At 31.8% G+C, this 13,563-nt stretch overlaps 1 protein-coding gene across 1 annotated transcript; it reads left to right on the forward strand.

The window, feature by feature from the left end:
- Positions 1-1,081: 1,081 nt before the first annotated feature.
- On the forward strand, positions 1,082-13,128 carry LOC121129296 (uncharacterized). Its single transcript, XM_040725003.2, has 5 exons — positions 1,082-4,322; positions 7,534-7,660; positions 10,167-10,351; positions 11,247-11,481; positions 11,905-13,128. The coding sequence occupies exons 1-5, from the start codon at positions 4,076-4,078 to the stop codon at positions 12,557-12,559; spliced, it is 1,449 nt and encodes a 482-aa protein (XP_040580937.1). The 5' UTR covers positions 1,082-4,075; the 3' UTR covers positions 12,560-13,128.
- The last annotated feature ends 435 nt before the right edge of the window (positions 13,129-13,563 follow it).

Genomic DNA, 13,563 nt, shown 5'->3' on the forward strand with positions numbered 1-13,563 from the left:
TGTTACTAAAAAACTGTGATTACAACACTACATACTCAAAAAATAACTAAAGGGTTTCCTCAAATTAAGGCCCATTTAATTTATGTAATGTTGAACATGTAGTTTTGTTTGAAAATGAGGATGTATTATTATCATAAAATTTATTGGCACTTGTCTTCTAGCATAGACACATGCGACCCATGCACGTATCTCTATACTAGAAAACACGAGGATAATTTCGTCATACTAAATTATTGAATGTATTAATATCTCTTTTGAAGTAGATAACATTTGTATAGTTAAGTGTCTTATGAATTCAAGAACAATATTAGTTCGTCAGAAAGAATAATATCCAATTACTCTTACCGCAAATGTGATAAATTTCACTAACTTTTTTGGCAAAATAATACTTTCTTTTCCTTGTGACATAGGTACCTGCAGAAAAAAAAAAAAAAAAGCAAGATATTAAAGATTTGCGACGATCCATTCGTTTGCTTATATACGTACAAACTACAACCAACTATTTGGTTGAAGACAACCAAAAGGAATGGATAACAATGATTGTGATAATACAGGTAGATGAGTAGTTAACTTAAGAAAAAAAATATACAAGATTGAGTTTCCTTAATGTTTGCAATGTTAATGTAAAATTGTGCAAATAAAGTAATTGCACAATCACATCTTTCAAAAAGAAAAAAAACACATTTTTTTTTTTGCAAAGATCAGGGAGAATTAGAAACTCCAAAGCTATCATTGCTAAAAAGATATAAACAGTAGAGTAAATAAGTATTTCAGCCCTTGCCCACGGATAAAATTGTTCGAAAATGTATTCAAGATACTCCTTACCTTAATGTGCTTTTTCTTGAATGACTTCTTTGTTGCCCTGATAGTATGTTTTAGGTTTTTGTTATGCCAGAAGACTCTACCCAATTTTAATGCACAGCCCAGAAGGAAGGAAGTGACCGCCAAGGTTTCCCAAAGAATGAATATCTTCCTTACGAATCGATGAAGTCATCATTCCCACTAGGCAGAGAAACACTCCCAAAAAATAAATTTTCAAGCCATTCATGATGGCAGGAATGGTGTTGATGGGGTTATTTCATTATTTTTCTTCCTCCGACTACTTTTTTTTGTTCATATAATGTCACTCACTGTTAAAATAAACTTACAATTAAAATTAAAAACCGTTCTTTTCTTTTGTCAGTGAGCAAACTGACAAAATAGACAGGAGATGAAATAATTATTTTCTACCGTGAACATGATGTGTACAACTTGCGATTTGGTAAAAGTTGTAACTTGTATAAACAGATTTTAAAAACTAAAGTATGTCCACTTTCTTCTAATAAAAATTACTTAGAGTAAATCATCGGAACTGCACAATAATAATTCTGGAAGGAAGGTCTAGAAGTGATAAGGACGAGATACACATCATTTAATCTGTTCTCAATCATCAATCTTTAACCTTACTTTGAAAAAATATATGCAATAAATATTCTCAAAGCTAATTTTTATAAATTGTAGGGGGCTGTACTATTGAGGTGGTTTTGAGTAGCAGAAACATTCTTTTTAGTTAGCTAAATTTATCTGTTAATTCAAATTTCATGCTTGAAGTTTATGTAGGGAAATTATCTAAAATTAATGCAATTTGGACTGTTAAATAATTTTCAAACAGCTAAACAACAAATGCCAACTAGTTGTATTTGACGGAAACCCAAAATTGTAGTTTGCTTACAAAAGTGACGTGACCCAATCCAAGTTTTATTCAAGGTCCAAGCCGAAATGTTCTCGTCATTTAACGTGGAACTCCGAATATGTATAATAATGAGGCAATTGAGATCTGGGGCCCATATTTACATGTATTTACGAGTGATAGATCCTTGAAATAACTGATGTAATACTTTTCAACAAAAATTTAGTAATTACACCATTAAAAGTAGGTGTAGGAAAATAAATCCATTATATTCCAATAAATGACTTTGGTATCTCGCATTTTATAAGGGATATTTGTGTTGCGTTGGAAAGATAAGATTTCGTAGTGTTAAAATGTCTTTAACAGTTTTATGATTGTTTGACTCAGTATTGTGTGAGGGCACGTCAAAAATGTGCACAAGCAAAGATAAAATACGCCATATTTTACAGATTTACTTCAAACAAGGCGAAAATGCAAGCCAGGTGGCTGAAAATGTGAATAGTGTCCGAGGGGGGGTGCATTTTGGTAAGGTTTTGGTTTTTGGAATTTTTTTGGCATAATTTGAGTCGAATGGCATTTCTTATTTAGAAAAAAATCTTAAGAATTTTTTTAGCCCTATTTGGACGTAAAATTTAATCATCCTGAAAAAAAATAAAGTATAGTGGTATTAAAAAATTCCTTGGTTGGGTGGGTGGGGGGGGCAAGAACTCCATCCCTGCAGACGCCCTTGAATGTCTATAATATCGTAACAGGCAATCACGGGACATTTTGTTTTCCCAAATTTGTTACAGTAATTTTGATGTCAAAGGTACATTACACTCTGGAAGGCGGATAGTCGAAAATGTGGATGAAATAATGGAGTTGGTCGAGTATAACACTCATATAAGTACTGTTATGAGAAAAAATAAATCCATTAAAAATGATGGATTTCTTTTTTACTACACCTTAAATACCATCATCCTATGTGTAATATTCAAACATTGCAGTATCCTTAATTACAAATACTCTTACATCAACAATTCAATTTTATTTGGAACTTGTAAAATCTGCAAAGAAAACTTTTACATAACAGATATTCCCCAAAAGGTACACTTTATCAGAGAGCCCAAACTGTTTAATCAAGTTCTACAAGTGAGCATTCAACAAATATTCAGAGGCATCCGTAGGATTATATTTTGGGGTGAAGCTAGGATTTTCTCTTTTTTTTAAATTTCAAATATTACATTTTGTATAAAAAAGATTCCCAAATCCACTGTTGCTAACAAAAAATTAAATATTTCGGAGAAAAATTTCAAAAATCTATAGATATCCACCAAAAGATTTTTTTTTTGTAATTTGAAAAACTGTATTAAATTTAATATAACTTAAGAAAATAAATATTAAATTTTCTTGTAAAAAGCAAGAATTCCTTAATTTGGGCGAGGGCTACAGCCCCTCCAGCCTACCCACTGCGGACGCCTCTGACATTATAACTGTACTCATTTTCATCTCAAGCTAATCTTTTAGGTTGTACGTCAACAGATGTGTCGTCTGTAGAAGTTAATAAGTTACCTTTGTATCCAAGTAGGTTATATTTACTACCCTAGTGCCATGCCCTTCTTCCCAGCAAGCACTCAATTTGAGAAATGAGTAAGTGTAGTAAGTATTGTAACCACACTTTAGAAAAAGAGACAGAACCCTTCGAGTGAATTATAGTATATGAAACACCACTATAATGGTATAATTAATAACCAATGGAGAACCAAGTTCTTGTGAAATCCTTAGAATAGTAACTATTAATGACTCCTTGATTATTCAACGGATTAAAAATGACACATCTTCGGAAGGGATTTTGTAAAAAAGGAATATCCCCATAATTATAGTATACGGATTGAGCTCTCATATAAAATGAACGCAGGGTACACAGATTGGGAATACGTTGTACTAGTGCTCGTAGTTAAAAGGCGGGCAAACACTAAGCACAACTGTCTAAATAATAAAAAAGAAGAAGAAAAAAGAAGGATGACGTTATTTTCTCAATTCTTGGAATTTGAAGTGTTCACCCCAAACGCACGCCCGTCCGGTGTATTTCTATGAGAATTAAATTCTGCTGAAGAAGAATTGAACATTGTGTGTATACTATTAAGTATTTATATAACTATAAGTCTCCCCGAATTTGTAATATGAATTTTGACTTCATTGTCTCAAATGAGAGGAGCCTGAAAGTACATCATCCACTTGACAAACAAAAAACAGCAAATTTATTAAATGAAAATAGAAAAATATAAATAGATACTTACTTCAAGTAGAAGTGATAGGGTGGTGTGGCCATAGTTCAAAACAACATTTATTTGTGACTCAGTGTATTTCTCCCATTGATTCCCTTTGTGTTACTATTAACCTATCTATGCTAGACGACATAGTCTCATGTCTCCAGCTTGCTGTCTCTTATTACCCAATACTACTAACAACTACTACAACGTGTACAACCCATGGATTAAACAGCAAGGTCATGTAGGAGCTATGGAGTCCGGACTTCAGCGACGTAAAAGAAGGTCCTCTAGGCTCCTGGGGAAACGCTCTTCTAAACATGAGAAAGAGGATGAAGATGAAGCACTAATTGAAAGAAGAACAGCAGCAGATGAAGAAACGAAGTTCGTCATGGTTCCTACCGGTAAGCCCACAATATTTTTATTATTATTATTATTTATTCTCTGACGCAATGTTTCCTTTTCTTTCCTTTTTTACTACGCGTTCATTCTCGAAATAATCTTTAGTGTTTTTCTCTTCCTTTATTAAATTTAATATATTTTTCTTAAACAACGTGGTGAAATATATAAGAGTCTGACTTACATTCTCATTTGGACTTCTATAGCAACATATATATATATTACATATCATAGGTTTCATCATGTAGAAAAAAAATTCATTAGTCCTTCACACTTGTTCCATTCGCGAACAGGTCCAACAAAAACTCATTCAGTTACAAAAATAACATAGTGATCATTATTTAATGAGGTTTCCGTGTTGCCTTATATTATTATTTTGGACTCATAATTTCGAATTCAGAGAGGACGGTTACACTCTTTCCCTGGACGAATAACAATCCCTGGGAAAGGATTTAGCTGTCGTTTTTGGAGGCGATAATTTCATCATCAAACAGACTCACAGAATTAAGAAGACCCCCAAAACGCATCTTTCAAGAAGGATAAAATGTATATATCAATGTAAGCATCTTATACAAATCTCAAATTTGAAAGCATAAAGTTTGTTTACACATACGTATTGTACGTCGTAATCTTTGACGTCACTTGTCTTAATCATTCATGAAAAACTTCCCCCACTTCTTATCAGCACAGTTCTGCCATCTCGACTCTTACTATCAATTATTTCCTTCAATTAACGGTACATTTTTTGATCCGCATTCATATATAGAGATTGACCTGGTTCTTAATTCCTTTCCAAATGTTAGGAAGGAGTATAGTTAGTCAGCAATATTTTTCAAATCTCACTGCAACTGTACAAGCATAACGGATGACATCATTGGGACCCAAATTACAGGAATTTAATAGTTGAAAAACTATATATTTCATAAATAAAGAATCAATCGAAAACACAAATTTAAATTACTACCTTTTTTAGTTGTTATGTGTGTATTACATTTATCCAATAAATGTTCCCAATGACATCACCAGAAAGAGAGAAGTCGGTTACTTATTCAGATTCCTGAATTTAACCTAAGATTTTATTGTTAGTTAACCTTGTTCTAATAGCATTGCAAAAATATTCCTTTTCTTTAAAGACGAAGAAATATAAAGTTTAGATAAAATTTATCTGTATTACTTGAAAATAGTTATATTAGTCAAAATAGGGGATTTTTACAACTCCTACTTCAAAATATTTAATTATAATTGGTTGTTCGGATCATAGAACTGTTTAACGTCTGGCTTACCTTGTCTGCAAATGTACGGCCATAGTATCTAGGCAAACTCAAAAGCATTTTTAACAATAATTATTACTGAAAATAATATTAAATATGAAAAACCAACGCGGAAAGCAAAGTTTATGTCCCAAAAAAAAGATGCCACATAGTAATTTGAATTATTGACAAAGTTTCTCTCGTGTGTTTAAAAATGAAGATCCTCTCAGTGCGGCCTAGTGAAGATTCTTGCTCATCAATTATGCCTTATGAACCAATCAGCGAAACGATGCCCCGTTATCATTTTTTCTTCAAATTTAGTGATTGTAATAATCTTTTTTTTTGTCATCAAGGGGTATACTGCTATGTATTTATAACTACCACTGCAACCTCAATGAATTCACCCTTTAAGTTGAATTAATAATAAGGTGAATTCTGCGAATAGAAAAAAAAATCATTTGGGTATTTGCTGAATTACCGTTAACTATCATAATACCCTGAATCAGAGGCATCGCTAGACAGAAAAAGTTTCTGAACGTCCCAAAAATTTCTAAGGAATATATATATGTTTGACCTATATTTAAAAACCAGCACGATATTTTTTAAATGGTTGTTTCCCTTAACAAATCATTCAATTGTAATAAAAACCAATACTTAATGAAAGCTTAATGAAAAACAAGTTACTATTATTCAGTTTAATTATTTTTGGCGCTTATAAAGATCTTGATGATAGTCTCCTTTGGCCGATTCTGTAATTCCTTCCGGATTGTGGACATCACCTCAGATTTTGTGTTACAGGAAGATCTATTGGTGCTATGCTCAACTGCTTCCCACACAAAGAAGTCAATAGAGTTGAGTTTCTATGAGCTTGGAGGCCCAACAAAGTAATAAAAAAAAAAAAATCTGACCTCATTTTGTAATCAGCACACTTTGATGTTGATTTATTATCACATCCAGACTCTTCAGACAAAGGACTTATCCAGGATTAAGAAGCTTGCAACCTCTACATTTCTCGTCCGGCGCGAATCACAACAAGGATAATCTACCTTGTCCACGATTGTGGAACAAATACTTCGTTGATCGATGCCATTTTTTATAAATGACGCCAAACACTTCTGGTTAGCTGCTAATACAACAAACAACGCCCTACTTGCGCATGCGATCAATATTTATTGTTAAACAAGGGCCTCGCACTGTATATATATTAATATAAAAAACCAATTTATATTACGGTGGATAATTTTTGAGCCATTCCCCCTCCCCGCCTTAATGATGAAAGCTAGAAACACTCCTACCGCCAACTATGTTGAACGGTAAAAAGAACTAATGTGGAAGTGGTTTTATAGACTCGAACCTCTAACAATGATCTGGGATTCTTACTACGACGATACTACTATAGATCTGTTTTGGTTCTATGTCGGAATAGTAAGCAGTAAAGTAACATTATCTGCAGTATCTTAAAAGCAGCAACTTACGGAAGGAATGACACCTTTTGTCATTTTGTTTTATAGCTTTGGTCCAGGCATCTTCTAGGAAGGAACATCAAACTAGACTCTGTTGAGTTAATCGTAGTTATTTTTATGAATAATGGGAACCTATTTCCGTTCAATTAACATGTAAAGAGCAATGACAACGCTGAATTCTTACCGCGATATATTAAATTTTGAAAAAGAAGGAAATAATTCATCCTGGTGTGTTGTCTTGAGACTATGTTCTATGTATACTGTACACATCCCCCTCTCCGCTAAGCTACGTATAAAAATATTAGCCAATGAGAAACAAGATATATTTGTACCACAGCTACCTAGTCTGGGCTTGTTGGCTGTTAGTAGATTTAATTTTACATGACATCTATATACAGTGTGTTACGGGTCGGATTATTTCTGTATTTATTTATGTTTTTTTGTTAAAACTTTAATAATAAACATTTAATTTCTCACAATAATTTATAATAATGTATTTGCAGATGTCAATCGATGGACAAACTATGATGTACATAAATGGCTCAAATGGGCTCAACTCAAATTTGAATTGAAGGAAATTAATAATGATCACTTTCCAATCAACGGACATCAACTTAGTCAGCTAAATAGGTAGGCTCCTTGAATAAATTTTATTTTTAAAATAACATTCCCATGTTTTTTTATTCGTGTACAAGTTGCAATACAAAAATGAAGGATTTATATTACTTCTGATGAGATAATGGAATAGTTGAATATTCCATAGATTCATAAATATTAATAGTGTAATTGTTGACTTTAAAAAAAAAAAAAAATACTAATTCAATAGATATACTAAGTGCCCATACTTAAGCCCCCCAAAAAAAAAAAAAAAAGAATGGAGGTCATAGTGGTAAATTTGTTTCAGAGCAAAAATAATTTTTTTTGCAATTTTATTCCAAAAAATGTCATCTTTTGTGAATAGCTATGGATTTTTGAAGTATTTTTTCCAAAAAGTTTAATATTTGAAATTTAATTATTGATTTTTTTTTTAAACTTAAATTTTATGTTAATAGATGTGGATTTCTGATTTTTTTTTTCTGAAAAAATTTATTTTTACATATTTTTATTCCAAAAAATTTAATTTCCTGTGAATAACTATGGCTTTTTGGATTTTTCCCCAAAAAATTTAATTTTTTAAAGTAACTTTGGGTATTTTATATTTTTATAATAATAAATTTAATATTTGAATTTTTTTTTGAATTTTTTTTCAAAAACTAAGCCCCACCCCCAAAATATATATATATATATATAATCCTACAGACGCTCTTGTAGATTCAAATTAAAGGATAACTTGCCTTAATGTCAAAATAGTCCTTGATCAGGTTTTTTTTAAATAAAAATTATGATTCTCTAGAATTCAATGTTATTGTAGAATTGAATACATTTTCATGATTTCGTTGGAATTAAGGATGAGGTCTGAAATACATTCAATTTGAGTTTATATTGTCAATTTGAATTGCTGAAAATGTTAATTTATAAGGGTTGATATCTTTTGATCAATTGTTCCCTAACTTTTTAGATTGCATACCACCTGAGAAAATATAAATATGCACAAGCGTCATTATTATAAAAAAAATAGGATGAATATTTTTATTATAAAAGACATATTTGTTTTTCAATAGAGTTTGAGTGAACTAAAAAGTAGCAACATCCGCAAAATGCCATAGTTGTACTTGGCTGTACAGGGTGATCCAGATAAATTGGGAAAATCTTTTAAGGCTTAAAACGAACAAACTAAATATTTTTATTATTTAAAAGATACATTTAATTACTCATAATCTAATCTGCCTCTCTTGATAACATCGGCTAATCGGCGCCGTAAGCTTAAGTAGGCCCGTGCAATCTTGTGTGGATCTACCTTTGCCATTGTACGAATGATTGACTTCTTCAGGATCTCCACAGACAAATGATATTTGGCACAGTTCTCATGTTCGACCTCCCCCATAGATAGAATTTGCATTGGTTCTGACCCAGACTTTTTGCAGGCCAAAAATCCAGGCTCCAAGAGTGATTATATTTTGAGGCGAATACATTTTGGACTTTTTTGGCATTGTGGGCTGGTAAATTAAAACTGCAAAACCAGGACCAGTTCAATGACAATGCTGGATTTGCACGAAGTCGCCCAGGTCTGCCAAAGCTTACATCGCCATTTAGCTGATGTTATCAAGTACAGGCAGAGCATATTAGGAATAATTGAATTCCATTAAAAAAATATTAAAATTATGGTTTTACCCCATGTAGTTCGTTGCTTATAAGCCTTTAAATATTTGCCCAATTTATCTGAACCACCCTTTTGTATGATGAACAAAAAACTAAACAAACTAAAATTAAACAAAAGTAAACGCAAGACGGCACTTTCCTCTGCTATGTAAACAATGCTCATGCCCATTTATAGGGATGTGAATATTGGCTAAATTCTAGGGAGATTAAAAACCCCGTCTGAAAAAAAGTCATAAAAAATATGGTGGCTTATGAGAAAAAATATCTGCCACTATAAATTAGAGTACTCCTTGCTTGCTGATACGTTAGAATTTTCATATTAGGGAGAACTAAATTATAAGAGCATTCCAATTTAGCTCCTACAATCATCTCTTTTTTTTTTTTAATTTGGCTCTACACAATTTAGACAATATTCAAAGACCAACCAAATGAAGTCGTTATTTCAATTATGTATTTTTAATTTTTTTATCTGGGGTTGTATCCCCCTCCCGAGTCATATCTCCACATATCTCTTAAAGTAGTGATTCTTTTCACATTTTCACATCCATTAACCAATTTCAGAATTACAATGAAGTCATTCTATCCCAGAGTTTTTGCTAAGAAAAGTAATGGCCTTTTTTTAATAAAAGTTAATTAATGTAATGGTTTTAAAAAAATCTTTATATTGACAAGAATATTTAAGTAAGTGTCTTCTTTTTTTTTTTACATAGATGGTGTTTTATGAAAACTTATTCCCCATCCCTCAAAACGTCCAAAATTACTCCCCCTCTAAGAACCACTGTTTTAAAGAGAGTTTGGTAACCACTGCTCTAGATAATTTTAATAATGATTATTAAAATAATATACACATATTAATAATAGAAATATTTATTACTAGGGTAGATCTCGAAAACTTGACGGGTGATAGTCATTCTGGTATAATATTGTATAGGCACTTATGTTACTTATTGGGCGTTGCAGACTCGGAAGATATATCGTCCCTCCCTCTGGCACCACCTCCTCCTTTTAATTCAACACAAACACCCCAGCCATCACCTGTGGCTTCTACGTCTTCTGAACTAGGTAAGGACTCTCTTTGTTCTTTCTGTTTTACCTATCCTATTTACCTGTATTGTATTGTATAATTGTAATATCCATGACGAAATACTGAATAATTGCTTTCTTTAATAGTCATTTAATTAGGAATTGATTTATTATTTGTAGAATTAAAATAAATAAGCAATGTACAAATATAGCGTTTTCACAGACAAAACAAATTGCATTATAATTAAAGGCGACGCCATTTTGAGGACTTATGTTGATATTTTACTACATAAAATGAACAAATTTCCTATAAATATTGATTAAGCTACATCAAGTGGCTTTACAAATATATACTACTTTACATTTGTTAATACGACTTGATGTCAATGATAAATAGTCATATTTGACTAAGTCAAATATATAGTAAGTAGGTATTTAAAATCGCCATTAAATGGATATATTTTTTAAATCAATGTTGTTTTGGACTCATCTTGGACGAGAAAAGTTGGATAGTATGAAAAAACATATAATTCTCGCCAATTTAATAGTTCATTTATTGTATAAACTACGTAAATAAGAATTTAGAATGAAGTATGAAGATAAATTTAATACTTATTAGGATCGGATATATGTATAATCATGCTTGACGCCTATAAATTTTGATTTTTGATATCCAGTAAATGTGTAAGATTTATTGATCCCATTTCGATATCCAAATACACAGAAGGAGTACAGCAATTTCCTTAATCTTAATAAAAAATAGAGTTTTATTCGTATAAAACTTTGTTTTTAGTCCCTCCAAAATAGCCAACATCAACAATGCTGTTGTCACTAGAAAACGCTCTAATAGGGGCCATATCAAATTCGATTTTTAAATTATTGTACTTTAGTGCCGAGTTATACAATTTGATGATTTCATGTTCTTGTATTTCAGTTAATGAAGACGACTATAGGCAATACTTGAATCCAAACCTATCATCAGGACAGATTCAACTCTGGCAATTCCTCTTGGAACTGCTATCAGAGCCTGAAATTCATGGGAGCTACATATCTTGGTGTGGTGAGAAAGGTGAATTTCGTCTTTCAGATCCTGAAGAGGTTGCTAAAAAGTGGGGAGGACGAAAGGCTAAAGGAAATATGAATTATGATAAACTAAGCAGAGCATTAAGGTAAGACTTTAATTTTATTTCCTGGTTTACATACCTATGTATGTATGACCTTCATACATGTTCTCTCGATTGTTATCTTGGCCCGAGTACTTGCCTTACTCATGATTGTAGAAAGTTTTTCTTAGGAATCTTTTATGAATCATTCTAGAGCTTTTTATTCTATATGTATTTTCTCTTTCATTTCTTAAGAAATACCCTCAAAAAAAAAAGGGTGGAAATTGACCCCACCCCAATTTTGAAATTCAAGTCATATGTTCAATTTTTCTCAAAGAAGAGTTATGAATCATACCATATTTTTTATTTTATTTAAGCCCATTAGATGATTCATATTTGTAATGAAAGAAATGAATTAATATTTTCTTCCTTTCCGAGGCTACTAACAAAGTTTTAACCTTTGTATTTATTTCTTTATTTCTCTATTAGGTACTATTATGACAAAGATATTTTAACCAAAGTCCCTGGCAAAAGATACACGTATAAATTTGACTTTCCGGCTCTCTCTCGTGCCTGCCAAGCTCAGCAATCTCCTACACCGTCTGATACAAAGCTTCCAATCCTAGCTGAAATACTCGCTCCATTGATGGGTACAGGTGGTGGTGGGGACGGGAGTAGTAAAAATGACTACTCATCTCATTCTTATACACCTAATCCCTCTGCCGTAAAAAATCCTCCTAATACTGATCTCAAAGATGAAGAAGAATCATCGCCTCGTTACCAGTTGCCTGATAAAATTTCAACACATTGTGATACTATCTCTATAACAACAACGACGACAACTCATGATGGGAACGAACCCTCTTTTCTACATCAAGAACCAATTGAACCTCCTCTACCTTCTTCTCTTCAAGAAACTTCCTGGGTACAAGCACCCCACATGCTTCCTCCTCCGTCTTATGAGTCCTACAGCTGTGATCAAGGATCTTTCTTTCTTCCAAATAATTCTGTATCCGAAATGGGAGGAGGGAGTCTCTTCTTTCCAAGTCTGGACCCTTATGAATCCTTCTCTGGACAATTAGAAAATATTGAAAGAAGCAACTCAGCACCTGCTGATATTTATTTTTATGCAAATGACCAATAATTTGATTATTGCTCAACAAGTCATTTCCTAAACTGTGATATAATTATTAATCATTCTGTGTATGTAAAGATCTTTCAATCTATTTTAAGGTTAATATTTTTAGTTATGTTGTTGGTGTACCTCTAAATGCGTTTGATTTTGAGTAATTCTATTTGATATAGTTATTAGTTCTTGTTTTTTAGGATATTTTTTAGCGCAAATTTTTTTATTTAGGCAAGTTTCAAAAATTTATATAGGATTTAGTCTCTTAATTTTTAATTACCATTAGAAAATATTATCATGTTTGTATATATATAAGTAGAAAATTTAGCAAACTATCAAATAGAAGATCTTTTAAGAGAAAACACATGTTTTGAAAAATGCTCAATTTATAAGGTTTAATGTACGCATTTACTCAATTAATTAGTACATGATTGCCAATGAAACCTTAATAAGATATATCATGTACAAACATATAGTCAAAGTATAAATATTTTTTATTTGTTAAACTAAAAAAATAATCATTTTTAACTCATGTTGTCAAAATAGAGATGAGATTTTGTGAATAAATATTTATGTAAAGTTCCGAATCTTTTGAAAAAACTATTTCTTTGAATATTTCAATCCTTAATGTTTTACCAATATAAGCAAAGATAATGGCGTCACTTGGAAACCTTGTCATTTAAAGTATATACCCCCTTCCCCCCCCTACGTAGAATGAGGCTATTTCTTTGTTTGTGCTGATAAAGAATAGACTCAACATTCCTATAATTATTCAATAAATTAATGATGTTGTAGAGAGTTATTTGCACAAAATGTATGTTTGTGGAAATTTGCAAAAGTCTATACGACTAAATTTAAATGTGTACTCTTTTCAGTCATACCGTTTGCAACAACTTTTTGAGCCATGAATTGTGTTACAAATACCATTACGTACATCAATAACTGGGAAAATTTAATTGAATGTGAAATTCGTTGTTTATTTAATTCAGGTACAGACTATAATTTTAAGGCTATAGGTCATA

Source organism: Lepeophtheirus salmonis, chromosome 14, assembly GCF_016086655.4.
Source record: "Lepeophtheirus salmonis chromosome 14, UVic_Lsal_1.4, whole genome shotgun sequence".
Taxonomy (NCBI): domain Eukaryota; kingdom Metazoa; phylum Arthropoda; class Copepoda; order Siphonostomatoida; family Caligidae; genus Lepeophtheirus; species Lepeophtheirus salmonis.

Excerpts from the sequence above, each read along its gene's own strand:
- LOC121129296 (XM_040725003.2), top strand. The coding sequence starts at position 4,076 with ATGTCTCCAGCTTGCTGTCTCTTATTACCCAATACTACTAACAACTAC. Across the intron at positions 7,661-10,166 it reads CAACTTAGTCAGCTAAATAG|GGTAGATCTCGAAAACTTGA; the intron begins GTAGGCTCCTTG and ends ATTTATTACTAG. Across the intron at positions 11,482-11,904 it reads AAACTAAGCAGAGCATTAAG|GTACTATTATGACAAAGATA; the intron begins GTAAGACTTTAA and ends TTTCTCTATTAG.